Source organism: Enoplosus armatus, chromosome 14, assembly GCF_043641665.1.
Source record: "Enoplosus armatus isolate fEnoArm2 chromosome 14, fEnoArm2.hap1, whole genome shotgun sequence".
NCBI classification, from domain to species: Eukaryota; Metazoa; Chordata; class Actinopteri; order Centrarchiformes; family Enoplosidae; genus Enoplosus; species Enoplosus armatus.
In genome coordinates this window covers 17,181,063-17,205,393 of record NC_092193.1, presented here as the reverse complement: position 1 = coordinate 17,205,393, position 24,331 = coordinate 17,181,063, and the positions used below count along the sequence as shown (strand labels likewise).

Sequence of the window (24,331 nt, the reverse complement as noted above, 5' to 3'; positions counted from 1 at the left end):
GGCTCATTTAAATGTACTTTTTGCCAGTTGTGCCATTATCAACATATTCAGGTTTGTGACAATGCGACTGGCTTCATTCAGGCAGTGTGCTTTTGGAGTACCTATGTATTGCTTGTGAGAGGACCTAGCTCCCAGGCTGATAAGAGCAGGGGTCTCTTACGACAGCCAAGCCCTATCAGACATTGAGCAGTAGTCTTTCCACTGTGCCCCCATTCTGCTGATAAGAGACCTGACAGTGGGGTGTGTCAACCAACTGTGCTTGTTGTCACGTCGTGGCCCCTTTCTTTTGCAATCCAGCGTGGGCTAAATTGAACACACCCCAATGTGTCGTAGGCATGCACACTCCCCCTGTAAGAGCTGTGGGCATGTTGAACAACTCCCTCAGAGCCCTAGCTGACTGGCCGCTAATGCTTCGTAGTTTTTACCACTGGTGCAGCATCGCTGCGGTCGGTGCTTTGTACCTGCTACCCCACTGACTGACTGACTGACAAGGCGTGACAGTTGTTCATGTACAGATGAAGTGCTGAATGACATTCCTTTGCAGCAGCAACTGTGGTACGCTCAAAAGAGGTGGAGGAAGCTGCAGAGTGAAACTTGTTGTGCCTCACTTCAGCAGGCATTTTAGCCCCTCCCTCCCCCGGCCTTTTTTTTATTTTTTTATTTTGTCTCTTGCTTAATTTCTACATTTCCACTGCACTGTTTATTTTGTCTCTTACTACGCCACACAACAAAAACACTTTCCTCAAATGGACTACTTCAGTAGCTAATATCTACAATCTGTACAACACAAAGATATTATATGTACATGCACCCAGACATGCACACAGCTTTGACGGAATTGTACGGAAGGTAAACTAAACGTAACTAAACTTGTAGACTTTCCACAGCTTGCACAACCTGGATAACCTCTCTTGGTCATGTGGTAATGTTTGTCCCTATCTTCCTCCACCCTGTATTTTCCCCAGTAAGTAATTCAAGCAGAAACAGTGGAGATATAGACTAGAGATTGAAGATGTTGTTCTCATACTTAGAATATGATTCGCTCAGCTTAATGTTTCCCAGATGGCTTCAACTACTGAAGGCGTAAAATAACATTGGTTGATTGTCATAATGCCTTTGTTGCACTCACAGAGGAGTTGCTTCTAATCTGCGGGATCATTTGCATGAATGTATTACATCTGTAGTCTGTGTGCAGTTGAACTTATGCTGTGGAGCCATGGTTTATTGCCCCCCCACCCCCCATAATGGGAGCTTACGTAAAATTGGACTCCTTAGGAGGTGGGAGAGGGGAGGGGAGTCCTGGCCTGCGATGTAGCAGAGCAGTTACTGCCACTGTGAATTGACAGACTGTGTCAGTGTGGGTGGATGGGGGGTGTGTCTTTTAAAAGGGGACAGGTTGGCTCAGTGTGGGCCACAAGTATCCATGTTGGGGGTGGGGGGGGGGGGGGGGGCACTCGCTGAGGAATTGAGGCATTACTTTCGGACAAATTCACCATAGACATGAACAGCTTGTTCAGTTTTCGTTGTGGTGGAGGTGTGGGTGTATGTGTGAGAGAGTGACACAGAGACAACATGTACTGCAGGGTCTTTCCCTCCCCTCTGTGACCTCTGCTTTACTGCTGTATCCTGTTTTCAGTCAGAGTCCCTCCACTGCTCTCTACCTTCTATTCATTTAATATTCCTTAGCTCTCTCCTCGCCTCCGCACTGGGGCTCTCTGGTCATATCATATGACATTTAGTGGGCACATTTTTATCCAGCGGTAGAAGCACACACATTTATTAAGTAGCTCTAAACCTGGCTGCCACCGTTCATGCTGTAATTACTGTAACTGTATTACTCGAAGACTACAGCCCTGCCATAAATTCTAGCTTCATGAGGGATGTAATGTTTGTTTTTTGTTGAAACTGCGCTATACTGAAACTTTCTAATACTTCTCTTAGTATAATGCAGTATAATTCAGCAGCACCACAAACTACAGCCTAAAAAATGACCATGAAGTAGAGTAAACCCCAACAGTTTCAACAAAAGCTGAACATTATAATCTTTGTAGGATTTATTGTAGGGCTGCTGTGTTAGACTGCATTCATTTTAGCTAGGTGTACCTAATAATGTGGCAACTGAGTGTACTTAGCAATAGTGTACAATGAATCTTCTGCTCCTGCCATGGACTCTTTAGCCACTGACTGTGTATGGTATGTGTTTCTGTGTACACTAGTCGAGTTGTTCATCTTCTGTGTCGCCTGCCTCCTCTCAGCCTTAGAGCTATTTTCTGAAAGAAAGATATATTGTTCTGGGTTGACCTACGTTACTAGTCTGTATGTCTGTAGGCTTTGCTTCAGTCATCACCCCCACCCTAGGTATGGAGGCCCTCCATTGTTCTGACAAGCAGAAGAACGTCACCAACTAAGTCCAAGGTTTTACTGGCTTGTTTAACTGGGGATGTGCTGTACTGTGCTGTAGATAAGTTTAGCTGGGAATATGCTGGCTATCTTGTATTTGGAAAGTGACTTGAAGGATCACAAGACTTACTTTACAGCGTTCTTTTTACTTCTGGCTTTTCGCCAGCTGGGCAGAATCTAATAATTATTTTTATGATATATTATTTAAAATTATTTATTTATAGTTATTTATTAAATAACGTTTTTTCTACTATTTCTGAATTCACTTAGAGGTTGGTACTGTCACTGCTTCCATCAGCTTATTTCCATGTAATCATCTACATGTAGAGACCAATAGGGTTTTGGAAGATAGAATCTCAGGAACCAAACGTTAATTTAGCACATTTGTCTCTTTCCTTACAAATCAAGAGCCCCAAAGATAACAGATTAAAATGCAACCGACTGCTTTGCTCACAAGTTTTCCATGTGGCGAGGCCACACAATTAACATGGAGGGGGTTTCTTTATAACTTGTAGCTGCCGTACGACTGTAATGTTCGAATCAATGTCGCTTTCTGTTTTTTACAAGAGTACTCTACTGAATTACCATAGCATTCCTATAACATTATCAGAGTCATGGTGGACAGTTTTTTTTTTATTCCATGCATTCTTCTTCCTTGTCAAAACCTGACGCCCACGATGCTACTCGACCGCCGACTGTTTGGTCTGAGATTTGGGTGTTTTATGCTAGTAGCGGCTAATGTAGCATCGAGCCGCTAGCCTCACACAGAGATGAGGAGGTCTGATAAGCTCACTTCTTTCTAACACTGCACCTCCAGATTTTCAAACTTGTAGTCTTCAGTGCCAACCGACGCTGACTCAAGTGACATCACTTGAGGACATTTGTCAGACTTGTCCCAGCTCCCTCTTGAGCGCCAAAAGGCTTTACACAACTTTTCACATATGCGGTAGTACTCCCCAACACCTGTAAACACAATTGGTTGAGTTCCCCTTTAACACATTATGACAGTGAAAGATTAGTTTAGTTTCTCTCACTTGCTGTCCTGCTCAGTTTCTCTCATTATCTCATTTTTTTTTTTTTTAGTTTGGGAAGTTGACTCCATAACTGTTGTTTGCTTTGGTCTTGATATTTTGATACTACAAACAAAGCTTGCTTGTTGCCTGAATGCATTCTGTACATAATAAAGCAGCTTGTGTTTGACCAGTTTCCACCTCGATAGTCCCTTGAAAAGGGGACTTATTGAGGAGCTATGGCCCAGGATCAAATGGGTGAACTAGGTTCCTACGGTCATCACGGGGATAAAGTTCCTGGGTTTCTTGGCACTAACCTATGCTAGTGGGATGTTAGCATCCAAGCTCCCAGTCTCCTCGGGTGGCCATGCTGTAATCGTACAGTGGCTCTGGGTCCTCCCTGTACTCCATCTCCCTCATCTACAACCAAAAACCTGCTGAAAGGAACTCCCACAGGGCAGCTGAAATCTAAATAGTTTTGACCTACTTCTGCTCAGTGGCTGATGGATGGATGATGATGCAGGGAACCTGAAGCCTCATGAGCACCAACAGTGAGAGCTTTTACCACCCCCTTTTAACCTCTCATTTTGCACCCCCTGACTTTTCTCTCAGTCCTCTCTCCTGTGCCCCAACACACTAAAGCCACACTAAAGCAGTCACTTTGTTGGGAGGGTTTGCACTTGAATTGTCTTTGCTAGCTCTCTATCAACTGCTCCACTGGCACTTTTGTTTTCTGTGTACTTTCCTCTCACTCTTTACGCTCTCCCATTTTCTGTTCTTGCACTTTTACTTACACTTACACTTCCTTCCAACAGAACCCCCCCCCCCCCCCCCCCCCCGCATCACTTAAAGGTCACTGTGGGGGGGTTTTCGTTACTGAGAGCTTCAACACCGTGAAAGTGAACCTTTGACATGGCCACTGGTTTGCAGTGCAGGAAAACACTGAAGGAAAACCATGTGTCATGCTCCGGCTAGGTGTGTGACATCAACCAGCAAGAATGCACCAAAAGGTTATTTTTGTCTGCTGCCAGGTCGTTTGCTTTTGGGGGGGGGGGCAAAGCCTGATCATGTGCATACATATTTGGTAGGTTACTCCCATGTCTTTCTGTCCTGTGGTCCTCACACACCACATTATGGGTTTTTTGGGGGAAACGGCACTTTTACCACTGCCGAAGACATTGACTGATTGGTTTACAAAGAAGGGCTTTCATAAATGGATATTGACATGTTACATTTCAGAGTTACAAAGAGAGCCATTGAGAGCCGAGTGTTTGCTACTTGAAAACGGAATGATGACTCCTCCAGTTCTTACCTCATTCATGAAGAGGTCGCTGGACTTCGAGCCATCGGACCTCGATGATTGACCCGATGGCTGGCTTGTACAGAGCTCTGAGCTCTGAGTTTTAGCTGTGAAAAACAGGTTTTCTGTGGAGGTGTGTGTGTGTGGAGTTTTTTTCTTTCGCCGTTGCCCCAAAGTAAAATTAAGCAGAGGCATAGGAGGAGGTTTGTGAGAGTGTTTAGTCATGAGGTAATGTGACAAAGGGAGTTTGTGCCAGAGATTTCTAGGAAAAGAACCTTGGCTGCTATAATATTCACACACGTGTGTGTGTGTGTGTGTGTGTGTGTGTGTGTGTGTGTGTGTGTGTGTGTGTGTGTGTGTGTGTGTGTGTGTGTGTGTGTGTGTGTGTGTGTGTTGTAACTCTGCCTGCATGTGCATATGCATGTGCTGATGTCAGTGTGCATTTACATTTGTGTGAATGCAGGAGAGAAGCAGTTAGCTTTGAAAGGCACGAGCCTGGAGTAGATTAAGTGTGTGTGTGTGTGTGTGGGGATTTCCTTTCCTCTTCCCGACCATACATCCCTTGGCATAGAACACGGTGTACTTGTAGCTAAGCACCAGGTATGTAAGAGGTAATGTTAAAGCTAAATTCAATATTTGAACCAAAAAAGGTCAACAAATTTCAGCTTGAATGAACTAATAACCTCTCAACACAGTTTCCAACAGGGAATGATTCCAGTTTCTTGGCTGAAAACCATTTTTTATTAAGTTTTTTCAGATTGTGAGGAAAACAACGTAAGCATGAGTGATGGTGAACGTACGGTAGGTGAATGGCCTGAGGGAGGCTCCTAAAGTTTATGAAGCTGTCTCCACCTGTGAACATACTGTACATTCCTGTGCTTAGGTCCAGCCCCAGCCCCTGTGCTTTGCTCCGTTTGAATGTCCCATACGATTTATTGAAATCTAAGAGCCTTTTCTCCAGCCAAGTTAACCGCACGAGACGAGGGAAGGGGAATAAAGTTGCGCAGCAAAACATTTCTAGGAATCAAACTTTAGTCTGCTTTCACTGTTTCAACTCTTCCATATCTCTCTCTTCTCTCTTTCCCTGAATGTGGTTGACACAGGAACCCCTCCAAGGCTTTCTACCAGGCCTTCCAGTCTGGCAGCAGATTAAGGGACTCAAAGGCCCACTGTGATAGGTACAGTACTTTACTGGATTGGATTGGACTGGACAGGCCTGTGTAACAACATGTGTGCAGTGTTCAGCAGCAGTGAGCTTTGCTTTCTCCACGTGCATGGATTGAGTTTGGAAACAAAGCCTGGCAGCAAGCGCAGGATTGGCCAATAGACTTCAAAACAACATCTCTGTCTCTCTCTCTGTAATTTTCTCTCAACTTCTGCCTCTGGTGCTGTCTTTGACTCTCTCTCTCTGTAACAGTAAATATTGTCTGTGTCACTTAAACCTTCTGGCTTGTTCACTGCCTGGGTCTTATTTTCACAAGTTTGGCCACCGTCTCTATTGTCTTATGCACCAGCTTACTTGCTGAGATCTTGGAGCAGCTCTGAGGAGTCAGACAGTTAAACAGTGAAAAGATTGTAACCGAATTACAGCTGCAACTAGTGGTTCTTTTTATCAGTTCATCTGAGAAATATTTTCTTAATTAATCGATTAATCATTTAGTCTATACAATGTCAGGAAGTATTGAAACATGTGCGTCACAGTTTCCTGCAATCCAAGGTGGAGTTTATAAATGTCCTGTTTTTTACGACCAACAGTCCGAAACCCAAAGGTATTCCGTTTACAGTGATATAAAACTTAAAATAGATCGATAAATCGCTCAGGCCCATGTATTGGCTGATATTAGCTAATATATATCGGTATAGGTTTATATGTTGGCCAATAAGTAACAAAGAAATTGCAGCACAGAAATGCAAAACTATGTTTGAAGTCATTTAGAAACAACAAGTTGTTTTTACACTGTAAAATGTCCCGCTCAGTATCTATCTTGGTCACAATTTTTTGAAAAAACAACCAAACCTAAGGGACCAGTATTAAGATTGCTTGTTTATGCTTTAGAAAAATGAGTATCGGCCGTTATATTGTTATGAGATCATTTAAACCCTAAAATATCGAAATCAACATTGGCCCCAAAAATCCAGTATCGTTTGAGGTAAAACAGAACCAGAGAATGGGTTGAGTGTTTGAGTGACAAATGACTCAAGCATTCCATCTATCATCAAAATAGCTGCCGGTTAAATTTTTAAATTGATTCATTGACCAATCGTTTCAGCTCTAAACCCAATTATCTAATCGATCTGGCAGTGAAAACGGAGCAAAAGGACCCAAAATACCCCTCCTAATTATCCAGTGTAGAGTTGAAGCAGGAAGTAGCGTTGCAGTCCAATAGACATTTCGAACAGGCACGATTGCTAATGATTTTATCGTTCATGTGAATTCCACTTCCCGGTCAGTAAACAAGTTTTGTTTACAAGATGTCTGACCATCTGACTGCTCGTGTCGCTTGCAGTATTAGACTCCATTGTAATTTCACCATCCCAACATCCCAGAAGGTCATTAGTTCAGTAAAATGTTGTTTTCATGCTTTATAGAAAATGGCCGAACCTATGACAATAAGACTATTGTTGGAAAAAGAAATCTTTAACATCCTCAACTTGTTGCTTTCAGCTTTCACGTGAATCAAAGAGGCTGAAGAGTGTGTGCATGCTATCTGGATTTAAATAACAGCCTCCACTGTGTCTCTGTCTAATGACTTTTACTCGCAGCTACAGTTTGAAGTCATCATTGAGCTATTCTGTTGATAAATGACACTGTAGTGTGTGGACTCAAAGAGACACTTGATGACACGCGAAGACTCTGCCCCTGCCTTCAACACTTCTATGATGCCGTTTACAAAAATGCAAAAGGGAAGCACATGAAACCATATCTGAGTGACAGGAAATGAAACTGTTTTTAGAGAAATATACAGCTGACACACTGTCACCAGCCACCAAGGGACCACACACACACACACACACACACACACATATACACACAAAATAATTTCAGTCCATTTGCTGCCTCAACTGCCTTGGTTTATAGATGCAAACAGGTACATCAACATCGTAATGTCATTATCTACACAGATGTTGTGTGTAGTATTTTGTTCACTTTGAATGTTTTCCCTTCTCCATTTGCCCAATTGAAGGTGATTTCCATTCTCAACGGAAGGCAGCAAAATAGTGTTACGAGTCCCATGCTGCACTTCTTTTTTTTTTTTTTATATGAGTGGTGCTGTTGTGGATACACTGTTCTGCCAAGGGCTACTTTTGTTTCCATGGAAGCACAGATAACCAGGGCTTTGTTTGAGACTCTGTGTTTGGTAGATCTTGGCGATGGCCTTCCGTATTGACCCTTAATCAGTCAGGTTTATTTGGGATCATGTCCGAGGCAAACCAGATGAAGTCATAGAATAGGTCGTGAAAATGTGTTAAAATATATGTGACCCAGAAGAAGACACTGACTTTAAATTTCTGACCGATGCTTTTTTACCATAATGTAGTTATTTAAGTCCCTATATGGAAATGATGTCATTGTCATCAGCTGCCATCTATATGTTGACACCTCTCCTACAATGTAGAGAAAATGACATGTATGGTAATGTATGTTTGTGAAGAAAACATTTGTTTAATATACTCATGTTAAATGTTTCTGTCTCATCTATACTTCCCAAAGTTATTTGACTGCTGCAACTTGTAATGTGTATTTGAAGCCTCACCAGCTGCACAGTAGAACTATGTCAGATGCATTGCAGAAGACTGCGTTGTCAAAATAAGAGTCCCCCATATGGGCATCCTCGTGGCTCACTTGGCACATGGTCCTGGCAGAGGACCTTTTGTAGTGTGTCATCCTCTTCTGTCTCTCCTTTTTTCCCCCTTTCCTCCTGATCATTCTTGGCGTTATATTTTTTTCTGAAAAAGAAAATCTTACAGTATATAAAACTTTCCCCATTCTACAGCATTTTTGAACTTTAAGCAAAATGTACATGTATGTGCTGATATTTAAGGATCCAAGCACTGAAGTTACTGGAACTTCACTGGAGTTGCTTGAGTTGTTACTGTCATTATCATGATTCATCTTCTGCTCCACAAACATCTTCATCCAAGAGTTAAAACAATCAAAATGAAAAAATAGATTCAGTAGGCCGTAATAAGTCCGTTTGTCGGCCGATCCACACCTCTGGTCCAGAGTGAAATATCTAAACAACTATCTGATGGATTGCGTTGAAATTTTGTACAGACAGTCATGGTTCCCAGCGGAAGAATCCTACTGATTTGGGTGATCCCCTGACTTTTCCTCTGGTGCCGCTATGAGCATGCTAATGTTAGTATTTAGCTCAAAGTACAGCCTCACAAAGCTGCTAGCGTGGTCATAGACTCTTAGTCTTGTTTAAAAAATATGCAAAATTACTCAACTCCAAATTTGATCCAAAGATTGACAGTATTTCAGTGAGTAGCCAAATGGTGTGTGATTTTGAGAATTTTGTTTTCAAAATTGAAATTTAGATGAATGATGCACAGCTGTGTGGTATGACATAACATTCACAGTGGAAGTTGTCAGGTCTTGAATTAAGTGAAAGTAAATATATGCCGCAGCGTGAAAAAAAGACGTCTACTTTTGGTGTTGATTTTACTGTCAGCTGGTCCCGCACGTCTGCATTACAAAGCCACATTCTTGGATAGAAAAATAAAGTCTAGATTAATTAAGACCAGAATTTGACCCTTAAAAAGTAGAGGTTTTTGTGCGTCACAAGTGTCTAGGTAAGATTGACTTGTGCACCTGCTGTCCTTGGGCATATGATCAGGCGTCGCCTCTTAAGCTTTGAACTTGTCTTATCATGTCTCAGGCCGAGTAAAATAGACGTAGCTTTGTTTTTACTGCGTTGCTGACAGAAATCTACTGCTCTTAAATGTGCCGGAGGCGAGGAATGACAACTATTCGATGTTCAGATGAGTTATTCACCCTCACTGCTCCACTTGCCCACGGCCCGTGTGAGTGTAAACCTTTCTGCCTCTAATGGACATTCATATTTTACAGCTAACACTGTATGGGGAACCGCCAAACTCTACCCGGAGCTTAGAAACATCATTCCTGTTAATGTAGAAGGTGAAGTTTACAGAGGCGTTGCTTGCATAATCAGCGGCAGAGAAAGTTCAAACCTTCATTAGCATTCTGTTTCATCACAGCCCTTAGCCCTCCGGGGCTTGACCTTACTTACATCAGTATTAACTGTTTGCTTTGTAACGCTGGAAAAACAGAGGGAGGAGGCTTTACCGTGCATTCAACATGTTTTGTGTTGAAGTCAGGCGCTCAAACAAGTTCTTGGCTTTGACATGAGATCCAGAGGCTTAAACAAGATCATGTGTGTCAGGAGCGGTGCTTTAACAAGGCACACTCGCTCTTGAGCCCCAAAACAATACTCACTCCACTACTCAACAGTTTCCAACCCCCCCCCCCGTGCCAGTATTTCTTGGAAGTTCTACTTGGGGCAGCAGATGGTGTCCTAATATGGTTTTGACTTGATTGTTAGTCCTGCCTGCTTCAATGTAACTAGTGCATTTGCAGCTGAAGTGAAGAGTAGCTGCCCAAACCATCATGACTTAACAAAAGCAGCTTTACCCACTTTGACTCCAGGAAGCAGAACTACAGTTTATCATCTGAGTTTTGGCTCTGGGCACTGTGAAAATCTGTAAAGTCACTTTGAGAACTAGTCTTGTTGATGTTTTCCTGTCTCCGTAGTTACAAACCCATCCCTAGCTTGTCACATGACCCAGTGACGGTACACATGGGTGTTTTGAGTTTTCCCCTCCTTTCAATCCCTGGTTTGATCTCAGTGCTGTCAGTCCAATGAAGCCAGCTGGAGGAATACCGCAAGAGAAAATGCTTCATACTCACTTTTTTAATGGCGGTGAGGTCATTCACAGTCATTAGGACAAGGGTACAGTACACAGTACTGGTGTCAAGCTTAGATGATAAAAGAGCTGAAATGATTAGGTGAGACTGGCAGAAAATTAATCTGCAACAGTTTTGGTAATTCATTAGTTGTTTGTTAGAGTAAAGGGATATCTTTTTGGTCAGACAGAATCTGATAAAATTGCATTCTGGGAAATCATAATGGCCATTTTTCACTGCTCACGTGAAGTTTGGGCACAAACTTCCCTCCCCAGATGTACATTTTTCCCCCGAAATTGCAGCTTTGGTCTGTTTCTCCTATAATCCAGGGAGTGTCTGTCCTTTGTTATCAACCTGCAAAAACACTCTCACAACTCTTGTCTCCAGAACAGCTGCCTTTACAACGTCTTAACAACTGCACTCATTCTTAAGTTTCCCCATGTCTCGCCTCTGTCTTTGTTTACTTTTTGTTCGTCTTTCCAGCTCCCATCGATAGTTAAGTCATGTAAACCAGACAGACGTTGCTGAATATCCCCAACATCTGAGTGTGGATCATTAGTAGGAGAGTCCGTCTTGATGCTCAAAGCCAAACATTCAGCTCACACACAATGCGTGGCGTTGTAATTCTTGATCTGCGGTACTGCATTCTCTCACAATGTGCACTCTTGCACACAATGACAACAATTCAAATTACATAATAATAACAAATAAGTATGGAGCATTTGCATTAAGACAACGCAGCCAAAGTGCATCTTGATTTTCCTTTTGATTTGTTGTGAACTTGCAGCAGCTTACAATGCCGTCTCTTATTTCCTGTGCTTGGTTGGTCTAAAAAGGAGTTCATGCCAAAATGTGTCCATCTTTACACAGCTGTGTCTCTACAGAAGTTAAAAACAACAACAGTTTGGGAAAGGGGTTAGAAGTGTGAATTGACCTCTTAAAAAGTAGGCTAAAATCGGGCCATAACTTAATAGTAACTCAGGCCTGCACTGAATATACAACATTTGCATGAAACACTGAGCACAATATGTTGTACTGCTACAGAGTGCGATTCTACTACGGTAGAGCATGTTTTTGTCTGTACTGTCTGAAGCCACGGGTGAAGCAACAAGGGTGTAGCCCAGAGAGTCCATTCAGGGACTGTACTTTATAGAGTGAGAGATTCCTCCGGGCACAGGCCTATTGAAAACTCCTGCTTGGGAGGAAAACTATAGGAGAGCCTGTGTGTGTGCGACGCCTCGTCTTAAATTAAACACACATTTGGTACAGGGTGAAGCTGAGGTTGATGCAGTGTTTTTGGTTATGTAACCACTCGTGGGGGGGTCTCTATGAGGGGGAGAAGGAGACACTAATGAGTGCGTACTGACAGCTGAATTGTGCATTCTTGTTTGTAATTTATTCTACGAAGTGGTGGGTGTGTGTCTGCCTGTGTAGGCCGAATGACACCATGCGTATCTAAGTCAACACGTACAACACTAAGTCTGCTTTGTTCATTGTGCGGTGTACTTGCATGTAGCTCATGTAAGACATTGTCGTATCTGAGATCAAAGGAAGCAGTGTAGGACAAGGGGGTGTGAGTGACAGCGTTTCATAGCAGCAGAGGTATGGGGGGGACATTCCTTCCCCCGGTCCAGCCTGCTGATAACAATCTACTGAGTGCTTCCGCTGGCCTCGCACACATGAACTGGATGGTGTTGAGGAGCAGAACATCATGTCCTCAGGGGGAGTCTATAGTCAACCTGATGTCTGGTATTGGTCCTCTAATTCTTTAAAACAAGCTGATGCTTTTCCACCACCCTTTGTTGCACGTGTAAACTACATTTAGGATTCCTATTAAAGCCCGACCAATACAGAATTTCTTGAGGTCAAATAATCAATAGGCCGATCAAATATTTGAGAGTTAAAAAATCCTGATACTGGTATATCGGCTGATGTTCTTTATTATTCTTTTTTCTGTTATGCTTATTTTTTTTAAACAATCATTTCGATGAGGATTCCTTAAATTTGTTAATTTGAGTTTTGACCAAGATATGTACTGAGACCTTTGACTTGTCAGTGCCCTCTGGTGGAGAAACTGTTTAATGGTGACGCTGTTTTAAATGACCTAAAACACACATTTGGCATTTCTGCACTGCAGTTTCTTGTTAGTTGTGCTTGTATGTGTCAATATGGATATGTCTGTTATAAGTTAATATCAGAATCAGAATCAGAATCAGAAATACTTTATTGATCCCCGGGGGGAAATTGTACAGTACCGGTGCTCCCATTCAAGAGTAGAAAGTAGCATAATTTAGAACTAAAAGTTTGTACAAAATATAAAAATAAGAAATACAAAATACAAAATATACACATTTACAGTAAAAAAGTTCTGAGTTAAATAAAGAAATAAAGGAGAAAAAGTAAGAAAAAGACGAAAACAAACAGGAGCGACTGTAACAGGCTGCATGCACGTCGGCGCATGCGCACTACTACTAATATGGGCAGATGCTAGAGGCGGGGCTCGAGGGATGGCAACGTAGGAGACAATTATTGGATGGAAAATGTCATTTTCTCAGGTGCTTTATGTTTAGTGCTACGCGCTAATTAGCAAATGTTAGAAAGCAAATGCGCCAATCCTGGTCCACAGGTGGCTGCTAAACATTAGCACCAGAAACTGAAAGACTGCTGGTCTTGTTGTTGGTGCTTTGCAGCCCTGAATAAGCCTGGCTGCCTGCTGTTCGGCCCGGTTGGATCCCTGTAATTATAAGTTTAGTTTAGTCTTACTAAACTAACGGAGACAAAAACTGTGTAACATTTGTCTCACAGCAGTTTGGATCTCATAGTGGAAATCAATCAATAAAGAGACAAGTTGATTAATTTAATTGATTAATTAAATGTAAGTATCCCTCACGTATAAAGATGGATTTAACATAAAGATGTAAGAATACATTTGATTTAATGAAATGTTCGTGAACTAAGTTCACTGTGATAATGGCAGGAGTGCCCCCCCCCCCCCCATGTTACCGGTCATGAGGCGGGCGGAGCAGAGATGTCAGATGTCTCTCCGCCTCCTGTCAGTCTCCCTGACTTCTCCACCCGTCGGTTCATGTTTCATCACCCTAAATGTGGTCACAGTTGCCCCACTGAACGGCCTCCGGTGCTTTCCGCCGCGGTAGCTTCAGCAGCAGTCAGCGCCATGCCGTGCACGTTTTCCTACAAACCGCCGTGCTGCCCCGGGGACCCGAGCCGGGACCCGAGCCGGCGCGCTGCCTGCGAGCCGCTGCTCTCCTGTCGGACACGCCGCAGGTAACGGGAGGCTTCCCGCAGAGAACTGCGCCTAAAGCTACCAGCCTTTGTAATGATTTCTAAAGCAAAAGTACAGTTTAAAAACGCTATCATCTTCTCTGCTCTGGTTCCTCAATGGTGAGAAATGTAGCTACACATTCATAGCTGGTCTGAGGATATATGCGGTTGTTAATTCCAATATTTCACGGGTGTTTCTAGCCGTTGGGATTGCTGGCAGTCGTTGGAGACATTAGCACACCTACACCGAATATGGCAGTTTCACAAAATGATGCATTTATTTGCACTAAACCTGGCCAGCTGTGTTGCCTGCAGCCACGCCTCTCTTCATTTCTCCTGTAACCTCAGTGACCTGACCTAGATTGGAGTTATAACATACATGGTGTGACCACGCGTGGTGACAGGTTCATTTATATGATCTGTCCTAGATTCCTGTGGCGGGCTGATGGCAGGTGGTTTGATTTACTGAGCACCAGTGTCTTGTCTGTTTTTCCCAGGTTTGGGTTTTTTTAATTCATTCATTGTGTTTCCTGTCAAGGTTCTTGTTCATTTGCGTGAAAAGCAGACAAAGACAGGGAGAGTAGAATTGTAACACAACTTTATATGTCTTTTCTTTTTCACAGGGCCTCGGGAACCAATGTTGCTGCCATCGATAATAAAATTGAACAGGCAATGGTGAGTAATCCATTTACCGTTGACCATACAATGAAATTTAGTCTCACTTTTTAATTAAAAATGAATGAAGTAGGTCTTCAGTTACATGGAAAGACATCAGGGGCCATAATCTACTGTATTATGGTGCTGAATTCAAGTCATGTGGGTTGACATTTCTTCTTTATATTCTTGGTAGCTCCGACATCCAGCTCTCATGCCTGTCTTGACTTATTTTCATGTTTTTAAAGGACAGGCAGGCGGGACATAACGTTGGGAGGAATTTGATTTGAACATTGAAAAGTGGGCGTGTCAGTACCAACATACCATGCTGTTGCTAGATATCTAGCTAACTGATGAATGTTAGCTCTGGTCCGCTAAAAGTTGAAGATTGATTGCTGGGTGGATGTCATGATATTATTGGTTGAAATTGGTTAGTTCAAGCTTATGTGAGCACACGTCATATTTTGTTTTGCAGGAAGAAAATATCATTGGATTCTGGTAATAAGAGTACAAAGAAATAGATTTTCTGTACTTTCTTTTGGCATATATTGTTAGATAAGTGCACAATATGACCAGGGATGTGATCTAAAAGGGAATTTTTTCATTTCATCTCAACTTACAGAACTGTTTCTGTTTGTCTTTGCCTTTAAGCATAAACACACAATGAACACACGGCTAGAATGAATACATGAACAAAAGTAGCCTTGAGCTTCACTCTGATGTCCTTGTCTGAACATGATAAATCAGCCTCCATGTGACTCTGCTGTCAGGTCCTATGTGTTGTTGACCCGGTGGCACATTTCATGCCATGCTCTCCTCTCCTGCAGGACCTGGTGAAAAGCCATCTGATGTATGCAGTGCGTGAAGAGGTGGAGGTCTTAAAGGAGCAGATCAAGGAGCTGTATGAGAGGAACTCTGTGCTGGAGAGGGAGAACGCCGTGTTGAAATCTCTGGCCAACAGCGAGCAGCTGTCTCAGCTGTCCACCCAGTCGGCCACCAGCTCCGGCACCACGCCCCCCCAGCAAGGACTCAGCCAGCCTCAGCAACAGGCCCCGCCTCCGCTTCAAGTCCAGCCTCAGCCGCAGTCACACCCCCAGCTCCAGCACCACCCCAAACCCCAGCAGCTCCAGAGTCAGCCCCAGCTCGATCCTGGCCAACAACAACAACTGCAACCCAACGTCACCTCCGCTTGAAGTGCATCTGCCCTGTTTCGCTTAGGGCAGGAAAAAAAAGAAGAGCATCTTCTCTACAACTTATTACAATTAGTGTATGTGAAATTAAAAAGAAGGAAAAAAACTTTTGTCTTCTTAGCCACCAGCTTGACCACAAAGTACAGTGCTTGTGTGTGTGTGTGTGTGTGTGTGTGTGTGTGTGTGTGTGTGTGTGTGTGTGTGTGTGTGTGTGTGTGTGTGTGTGTGTGTGTGAGAGTTAGCAAGCAAGCGTGACTGTGAAATGTAAGTGTGTATGCATCTGTACTGTGGGCCTTTCCAGTGTTAATGCAATCATCAAGAGAGACAGAGAGACAGAGAAAGTGTGTGTCGAGGCAGAGTGTCAGGGAAGGTCGGCGGGTTGTTCTTCATCTTGGCCAAGTTCCCAGAGTGGTTGACTGCTTGGAGCTCGCGGACAGGATGTCTTCTTTTGGACCAGGCCCGAGCCGGACCGGCCTGAAACCTGCTCAAACCGTGGGTGTGGAAGGGGGAGGGGGCTTCACCTCACATAAGGGACAAAACGAGGAGTGATTGTGAAAAGAGAGCGATTATTTTTTTAAATGAGATAATTGAATGGGTAAAGGGGGTATTTTTAGCCTTGCTGTTTCATGTTGTAAAGTAAGAAGTGGGAGAGAGTCTGTCGTTTGGAGCGCCACACCGCTGCCGTTACTTTTACATCAAGTCCAACCCTTGCATTGAGTTCTACTGTTAAGTGTTTTATTTATTACAGGGCTGCTATTTTCACAAATGAACAATTTCATGACACCTGTTTAACAGTAGCCCAGCGACTCGTTTCCTCTTTTCTTTTACAGTGTTTCAACAGATTGGCCATACTTCTCTGGGGGCAATGCTTCATATTTAATTGTTTAAAAAAAGAAAGAAGAAATGTAGGCAAAAAAAAAAAATCAATTCTGACAAATGTTTAACACTAACTCAAATTTTACTCTGCAATTGCCAATTCATAGCTCGAGTCGAGATCCAGTATGAATGTACATTTTTGTGTAGTATAAAGTATTAAGAGCCTTGACGGGTGACCCGCCCGTTGACATCAATTCTTAACGTGAGCCTGCAAAAGGCATTTGATGAAGATTCAATTCTGTCTCTAGTTTTATCTGAAAGTGAATTAGTATTGCCATGCCCCCCCCCCATGTTTTTTTTCTCAATGTGTTTCCTGAGGGGGCCAGGGGGGAAAGCTGTGAAATCATTCAACCTACTTTGTAACCAAAGATGCAAAGCTGTGTAAATTGATTATTTTTAAATGCACACATGTATTTTTTTTTTTTTTATTTCCTCCTTCACAAAATATTTTGTTGCTGTTCAGCATGTTCTGCATGATCTGTAATCTTCAAACCACTTTCTTACCTCATTTTTATTCAGCACTCTTATTGTAAGATAGTCTGTGAACAGTGTAAATGGGGAAAAACGATGCAGAGCAGAGTCAGACGGAGAGAAAAATAATCTAGTGTTACTGACACTAGTCACAGAAAAATGAAGTGAGCCATGTTTTGTTCATTTAAATAGTGTTTGAATTTCATATGCCAATAGTTTTGTTACATTGCAAATTTTAATGTATTTAAATAAAAGCAATATTCAGATTCCAAAATATGTCTGTTTCTTTTGTTAAAGTTTCACAAACACATTTATTAATACAAGACACTGAAAAACATTTTCTAGTCTTAAAACTATAAAACCTTTTATTGTTCAGTGGAAAAACGACCTGAAACGTGCCAACTTCTGGAGGCTCAAATTGCTCTTCATAAATCGTTGAATTTGAATGGATCCTCTTTATACCATTCATGAACCCAACACCCACACCAGGATACAGTGTTACAAGTGAACTTCCCAGACACATGAAGTACTTCGCAAAAAAGCATAAACAGAGGTGGCGGCTTTATGATTCGCAGCCGGATGGCACCGTTTGGTTTTCAGTGTCGGTGTGCTACAAACTGATATGAACCTAAACCAAATCTTTAAAGAAAAATTTGTTTATTTGAGGAAACATTACAAAACAATTCTCAAAAGTGTCAGAAAAGGGGGGTTTAGGAACATATGTGCCATCCTAGCAAACGCATAGCGGTCCTCTCTGAAAATAAATACTTTCCAAACAGTGTCAACGGTTCCATGTCCTCTTTCCTGTCCCGTATGAGGACACCCACAATACAAACAGCCCAGTACAATGATACGGACAAAGAATGGGGACTTCTTTTAAACTCTTTTTCCATTGACACTTGCGCTCTTGAGTTCTCACAGTTTGTCCCACGGTCGCTGTCCCTCCCATTAGTAAAGTCAGTCAGTGGGTCAGCACGTCCCATCCATCAGAAAGGTGGAGTACACAGCGTGGGTCAGAGCGGGACAAAAAAGGGATTCTGAGCATTACTCGTCACCGTCTTCTTGCCGGCTAACCCACGGTAACAAATCGGCTGCCTTTACTGCTTTGAGGTGCGCCAGTGCGCTGATCTTTCAGGATGCGGAAACGCTCATTCAAGGTGATCGATGTTTGCTGTGGAAAAGGAAAAGCACACCGGAGGCATGTTAACACACTTTTATTGAGACAATGTAGGGGGGGGTTACACACACTTCCTATATCTGTGCATTTTATTTAAGTAGCATGCTCTCACCGGTTTCCCAACGCTGTTGATGTCAAATTGCAGAGGCACTCCTTTTGGTATTTTCTTCTCCACCGTTTCCACCTTGACAGGAACAGAGCTGGCAGCTGGGGGATGCAGGGTCCAAGCAGTAGGAGGCCTACGAAGACGTCACACAGAAGTCTGTCACTTTTGTCTGGAAGTGTCTTGAATGTGATGTTTGGTGTGAAGGTCATAACCAACATGTGTATTTCCAAATGTTCTTGTGTATAAAATGTAATACACCACTATACCAGTTCCTATGAAAAATGTGCTTATGGAGATGATTTCCTAAATGATGTCTAAAAGCAGTGTGTAAAGATTCTGCAGGGTTTGTGATACTTACTCAGGCTGAGTCCTGGCCGTGGGGTTGTCAATTGAAACAGTCAAGATTCCACTGCTGGTTGTTGATGTGCGCCACCTGGTGGATAAACAGAAAAGTTGCCTTGTGTCACACAAGCACAACGGAGACTGAGCCTAAAATGGCAAACGCTGGTCTTCTTTCCCCTCCACATGATTCCTATCCTCAGTGCGATTTCCTCTTCTTCACACATGCACACACAACAGAGTAATACAGGCAATTAGGCATTTTAACAACTGGAGCCAAACTAGACTCTGTGAGGTCTAAGAATACTCACTGGCGAGTTCTGACAGGAGGAGTGTGAGGATTCGGCTTGTGCACCTGGGCCTGCACCTGTCATACGGAGCAACAGACATAAAGCGGTGTGTTGACATTTGGATTTAGGCTAGAGATAGATGCCCAGATAAGCAGGTTATACATGTACCATCACGTACCTTGAGTCCTCTGCGGAAAAGAAATGTGGCCTGGCGTGCTTCCTTCTGAGTGTGCTGGACAGGTGGCAGTGGTCTGCAACAGTGCAACATAAAAACAGTATTGAAATACATCTGTGTATTCAGTGCAGGTCTATCAAAGGGTACTGTGAGTGTAAAAAAAAAAAAAAATATATATATATATATATATACAGTGGCTTGCAAAAGTATTCAGCCCCCTTGAACTTTTCCACATTTTGTCACGTTACGACCACAAATCTAAATATATTTTATTGGAATTTTATGTGAAAGACCAACACAAAGTGGCACGCAATTGTGAAATAGAAAGAAAATTATATATGATTTAAAAAAAAATTTACAAATAAAAAACTGAAAAGTACGGTGTGCAAAAGTATTCAGCCCCCTTTTCTCTGAGTGTAACCAATTGCCTTCAGAAGTTGCCTGATGATTGCTGAATGATCGAATGTTGACCTAATGACTAAATAGAGTCCACCTGTGTGTAATCTAATCTGAGTACAAATACAGCTGTTCTGTGACGGCCTCAGAGGTTTGTTAAGAGAATATTGGGGAGCAAACAGCATCGTGATGTCCAAGGAACACACCAGACAGGTCAGGGATAAAGTTGTGGAGAAGTTTAAAGCAGGGTTAGGCTATAAAAAGATTTCCCAAGCTTTGAACATCTCACGGAGCGCTGTTCAATCCATCATCCGGAAATGGAAATTGTATGGCACAACTGCAAACCTACCAAGACACGGCCGTCCACCTAAACTTACAGGCCGAACAAGGAGAGCACTGATCAGAGATGCAGCCAAGAGGCCCATGGTGACTCTCGACGAACTGCAGAGATCCACAGCTCAGGTGGGGGAATCTGTCCACAGGACAACTATTAGTCGTGCGCTGCACAAATCTGGCCTTTATGGAAGAGTGGCAAGAAGAAAGCCATTGTTAAAAGAAAACCATAAGAAGTCCCGTTTGCAGTTTGCCAGAAGCCATATGGGAGACACAGCAAACGTGGAAGAAGGTGCTCTGGTCAGATGAGACCAAAATTGAACCTTTTGGCCTAAATGCAAAACGCTATGTGTGGCGGAAAACTAACACTGCACATCACTCTAAACACACCATCCCCACTGTCAAACATGGTGGTGGCAGCATCATGCTCTGGGGGTGCTTCTCTTCAGCAGGGACAGGGAAGATGGTCAGAGTTGATGGGAAGATGGATGGAGCCAAATACAGGGCAATCTTGGAAGAAAACCTGTTGGAGTCTGCAAAAGACTTGAGACTGGGGCGGAGGTTCACCTTCCAGCAGGACAACGACCCTAAACATAAAGCCAGGGCTACAATGGAATGGTTTAAAACAAAACATATTCATGTGTTAGAATGGCCCAGTCAAAGTCCAGACCTAAATCCAATCGAGAATCTGTGGCAAGATCTGAAAACTGCCGTTCACAAACGCTCTCCATCTAATCTGACTGAGCTTGAGCTGTTTTGCAAGGAAGAATGGGCAAAAATTTCAGTCTCTCGATGTGCAAAGCTGGTAGAGACATACCCCAAAAGACTTGCAGCTGTAATTGCAGCAAAAGGCGGTTCCACAAAGTATTGACTCAGGGGGGCTGAATACTTTTGCACACCGTACTTTTCAGTTTTTTATTTGTAAATTTTTTTTTTAATCATGTATAATTTTCTTTCTACTTCACAATTGTGTGCCACTTTGTGTTGGTCTTTCACATAAAATTCCAATAAAATATATTTAGATTTGTGGTCGTAACGTGACAAAATGTGGAAAAGTTCAAGGGGGCTGAATACTTTTGCAAGCCACTGTATATATACACACACACTAACATTACCGTTTGTAAGAGTGGCATTTAACAATGTGACAGGGCGTGCAACAGAAGTGATCCTGGCCAGTCATAAGCCACAGAACAGCGCATCGCAAACATATTTCAAACATGTAATCAACCAAATCACACTTTAGGATGTTCTCTTACTAATGATTAAATAATTCAGAGTGACAAAAACTGGTTTATTAAAAACGGCGTATGTGAAAGTAGCCGACTAGGCCACTTCAGAGGTAAAGCATGTCTTGCATGACAACACCACAAACTCAGACTCATGTCGCTGTGATAAAAGGGCTAATTTACTTTAGAATCTAATGAATCAGATCACTAAGGTAGCTTCTTTGATGCCACTTGAGTTGTGTCTGCTGAATTATATAGTGTTTTTGCCTTTTTCCCCAAATATAGGCCAGAAAGCTTCTGTGATGATAACCATTTGTTTCTAACTTTAGGAACCTTAACTCCTTCTGAAAGGTATTATTCGAATCTTAAGAAAACAACTGCAGTATCATTTCCCCCCATATTAAATAGCAACTTAAATCACTCATGTACATAAAAGTTCAAACTAAAACCAAATTTGTATTTATCGGCTGATTAACTAGCTTTAGCCTGCTCCAAACTATTGTTATTATTATTATTATTATTATTATTATTATTATTATTATTATCTGCCCTTAAAAGTCCACTATCGGTCAACCTCTAATTCAGAGAGAACTATACATTTGCACAAGTGCACCGCAGGACTGTACACAAGTTGTTCTAAAGGTGTTCTCACCGTCGCTGCAGCTGAAATGGTCTCCTGACCGATGTCACATTCTGGCCTCTCTGTGGATCGGGCTGCCTGTACGGCCGCCTCTGTACCTCCGGTTTCCTGTACTGGGCTTCAGAGCGTTGAATGAAGGGCTTTGTTTTCTGTCTTGTTTTCTGAAAAGGGAAGTGCAGATGAGGATAGATACAGTAAAACCAAAGGCAAAACTTTTGAGACCGAACTGCTTCAACAAATAGACAGCAAGAGACAACATTGTTAGCTACTGGCTCTGTGTAACATAAGCAATGAAAGCAAAACATAATTTCAATGTAGGTAGGTTTAGTTAAAATGAGAAATCTACTTTTTCACTTCCGTTATATTGCCATGTTTAAGAACCAGCATTAAAACTTGATTTCACAAAACAAATCCATTTCAAATGCCACCTGTATAAAGGCACTTTTTGAACAGGAAACAGAATCACCATTCACATTTGAAGTAAAAAATAAATATATTAGGCTGAATTACTATGTGATGCAGCTTGATACTAAAAACCTGAAGGTAACGGGAGACAGAAACAGTCACTTAGTCATTAAATTCTTTACAAAAGACAGGTAAGCTCAGTGAGTAACACTACCTAATCAACCAATCAGCTCGGGCATATATCTGCAGAACTTCAGTGTGTAAGAGATGAAACTTGAATTTTTGTATGTGCTTTGTAAATAAGAAATTAAAGATAACTTTGATAAGAATGACAGAGTCAAATCAAGTCAATGAATCCCCAAGAGGGTTGACATCACTCTGAAGTTTGATAGAAAAAGAGAAAAAAAACAACCAAGGATGCTGTGGCGGTCGTGATAGCTCAAAGTTCCAATTACATCATTCCCTAATGGCCTTGAACAGATCCTCCTGAGATGATGGGAAACAAAATGAGAAAGTTTCTAAGGTCGTCTGGAGCAGGCAACATGAGAGGCAGCCAACGAAGTGAGCTAGCCGTTCCTGGATACCAGACGACGAATGCTGATGCCTGTTGCCAGGCGACAGGATGTGGAGAAAACGCTGCCTCTGGGCGTGATCAGAATCAGAATCAGAAACTGTTTATTGCCAAGTAACATACATTACAAGGAATTTGCCGTGGTCTGAAGGTGCTATTGTTTCGATAACAAATAAGTAGAATATAAAAAGGTAAAATAAGAATAAAAATAAAAATGATGAAGGTCACGCAGATCCAGGTCATTAAAGCAGGAGGAGTACAGTCTGCTGGTGTTCTTGTTCGTAGAAAAGGCAATCAAGACTGGTTCTGGTTACCAAGGTAACAAAATAATGATGCATAGGTCTTTGAAAAGTACTTGAGCTCTGTCTTTTTTGAGTCTCTCTTTTGTCAGTTAGTGCAGTTACAAGGTCTTGCAGAAGTTAATCACGCTTCAGTGCAATACCAGCACCACAAGATTAAGTTTAAGTGTAATTAGTCTTTTCATGTTTTATGTTTTATTACTCTTTGTATTCAAGACGTTGTCTCAGTGGCCAGTACGTTCCAAGGACTATGTAAGTCTATACACTCCCACTGAAACACTCGTTTCCAACATCGCTTTAGAAAGTTATAACACAGCAATTGCATTTTAGCGATGACTCCTACATTCTGAACAAATGTTCACTTTTTTTATTCGATTACATTAACGTTATGATCCCACAATAAGATCTGTGCATAAACGCCAATGTTGCCAGCAGTCTGCAATGGGGTTTCAGGCCAATATCAGAGACGCTTCTATCAGTGCCCAGACACATGGGCCTGTATCGGTGTGCATTCCAGCATGTCCTCCATTACCTGGTTGACTGTAGCTCTGTTGAGTGTGCCGACTCGTTTCAGCAGGGCAGCTGGCCTCCTGGCTGCCAGTCCTGTAATAACCCCTTGACCCCGTCGTCGACCCGTTGGTGGAGGGACCCTTCTGTTTCTTAATTTAGGTGCTCCTCCTCGGGGCACGCCACCTCCTAGTAAAGATAATATTAGCGACATTACACATGTAACGTTACTGAGTTGTCTCGATAGAGAAAGGCAAAGGTTAACGTTACCGAGCGAATAAACAACGAGAAAACGTTAGCACACACCTCTCTGGTATGGTCCAGCAGTCCTGGACGAAACTCCCTTTCCTTGGGTTAGACGGCCTTTCTTCTTGACTGGTCGGCGGTTCACAGTGGCCTGTCTCCTTTTTAACTGCTGTTCTTTTTTGTTCAACCGAATGATGTCATCTGTTAAATGTATCACACGAGCAATGATAAACGAGGGCGTCTGAATGCTCAAATGAGATATATTTAGCTAGCTAGCTAGCCAGCTAGCTGGCAACCTCCCACCAGTTAGTAGCTAACATTAGCTAGTACTCTATTTTAGTAACGTTTGTGTTAGCCATCGAGGACCTTACCTAATGACATGTCGACTTTATCGGGAGCCGCTGGTCTTCTCCCCCGACCTGCTGTAAAATCATTTTTGTTCATACTTTAAAACCACTACACGCAACCCGAGTCCAACGACAAATACAATAATAGTTGGCAACCGTGCC

The 24,331-nt window shown here is 42.5% G+C and overlaps 2 protein-coding genes across 3 annotated transcripts in view; one reads left to right on the top strand and one right to left on the bottom strand.

The window, feature by feature from the left end:
- LOC139296637 (TSC22 domain family protein 2-like) overlaps positions 1-17,386 on the top strand; it is a 21,233-nt gene extending 3,847 nt beyond the window's left edge. Inside the window, exons 2-4 of one of the 2 annotated variants that reach the window (XM_070919102.1) lie at positions 5,814-5,888; positions 14,545-14,596; positions 15,403-17,386. In XM_070919102.1, the coding sequence (XP_070775203.1) occupies positions 5,814-5,888; positions 14,545-14,596; positions 15,403-15,768 (493 nt within the window). In that variant the 3' untranslated portion in view covers positions 15,769-17,386. The remainder of the gene's footprint in view (positions 1-5,813; positions 5,889-14,544; positions 14,597-15,402) is intronic. The other variant, XM_070919103.1, reaches the window with a different exon arrangement.
- Positions 17,187-24,331, bottom strand: LOC139296666 (UAP56-interacting factor-like). The gene is made up of 9 exons (XM_070919137.1): positions 24,194-24,331; positions 23,883-24,023; positions 23,602-23,765; positions 21,807-21,955; positions 19,203-19,275; positions 19,046-19,101; positions 18,754-18,828; positions 18,402-18,528; positions 17,187-18,283 (listed from the first exon to the last, which is right to left on the bottom strand). The coding sequence occupies exons 1-9, from the start codon at positions 24,264-24,266 to the stop codon at positions 18,182-18,184; spliced, it is 960 nt and encodes a 319-aa protein (XP_070775238.1). The 5' UTR covers positions 24,267-24,331; the 3' UTR covers positions 17,187-18,181.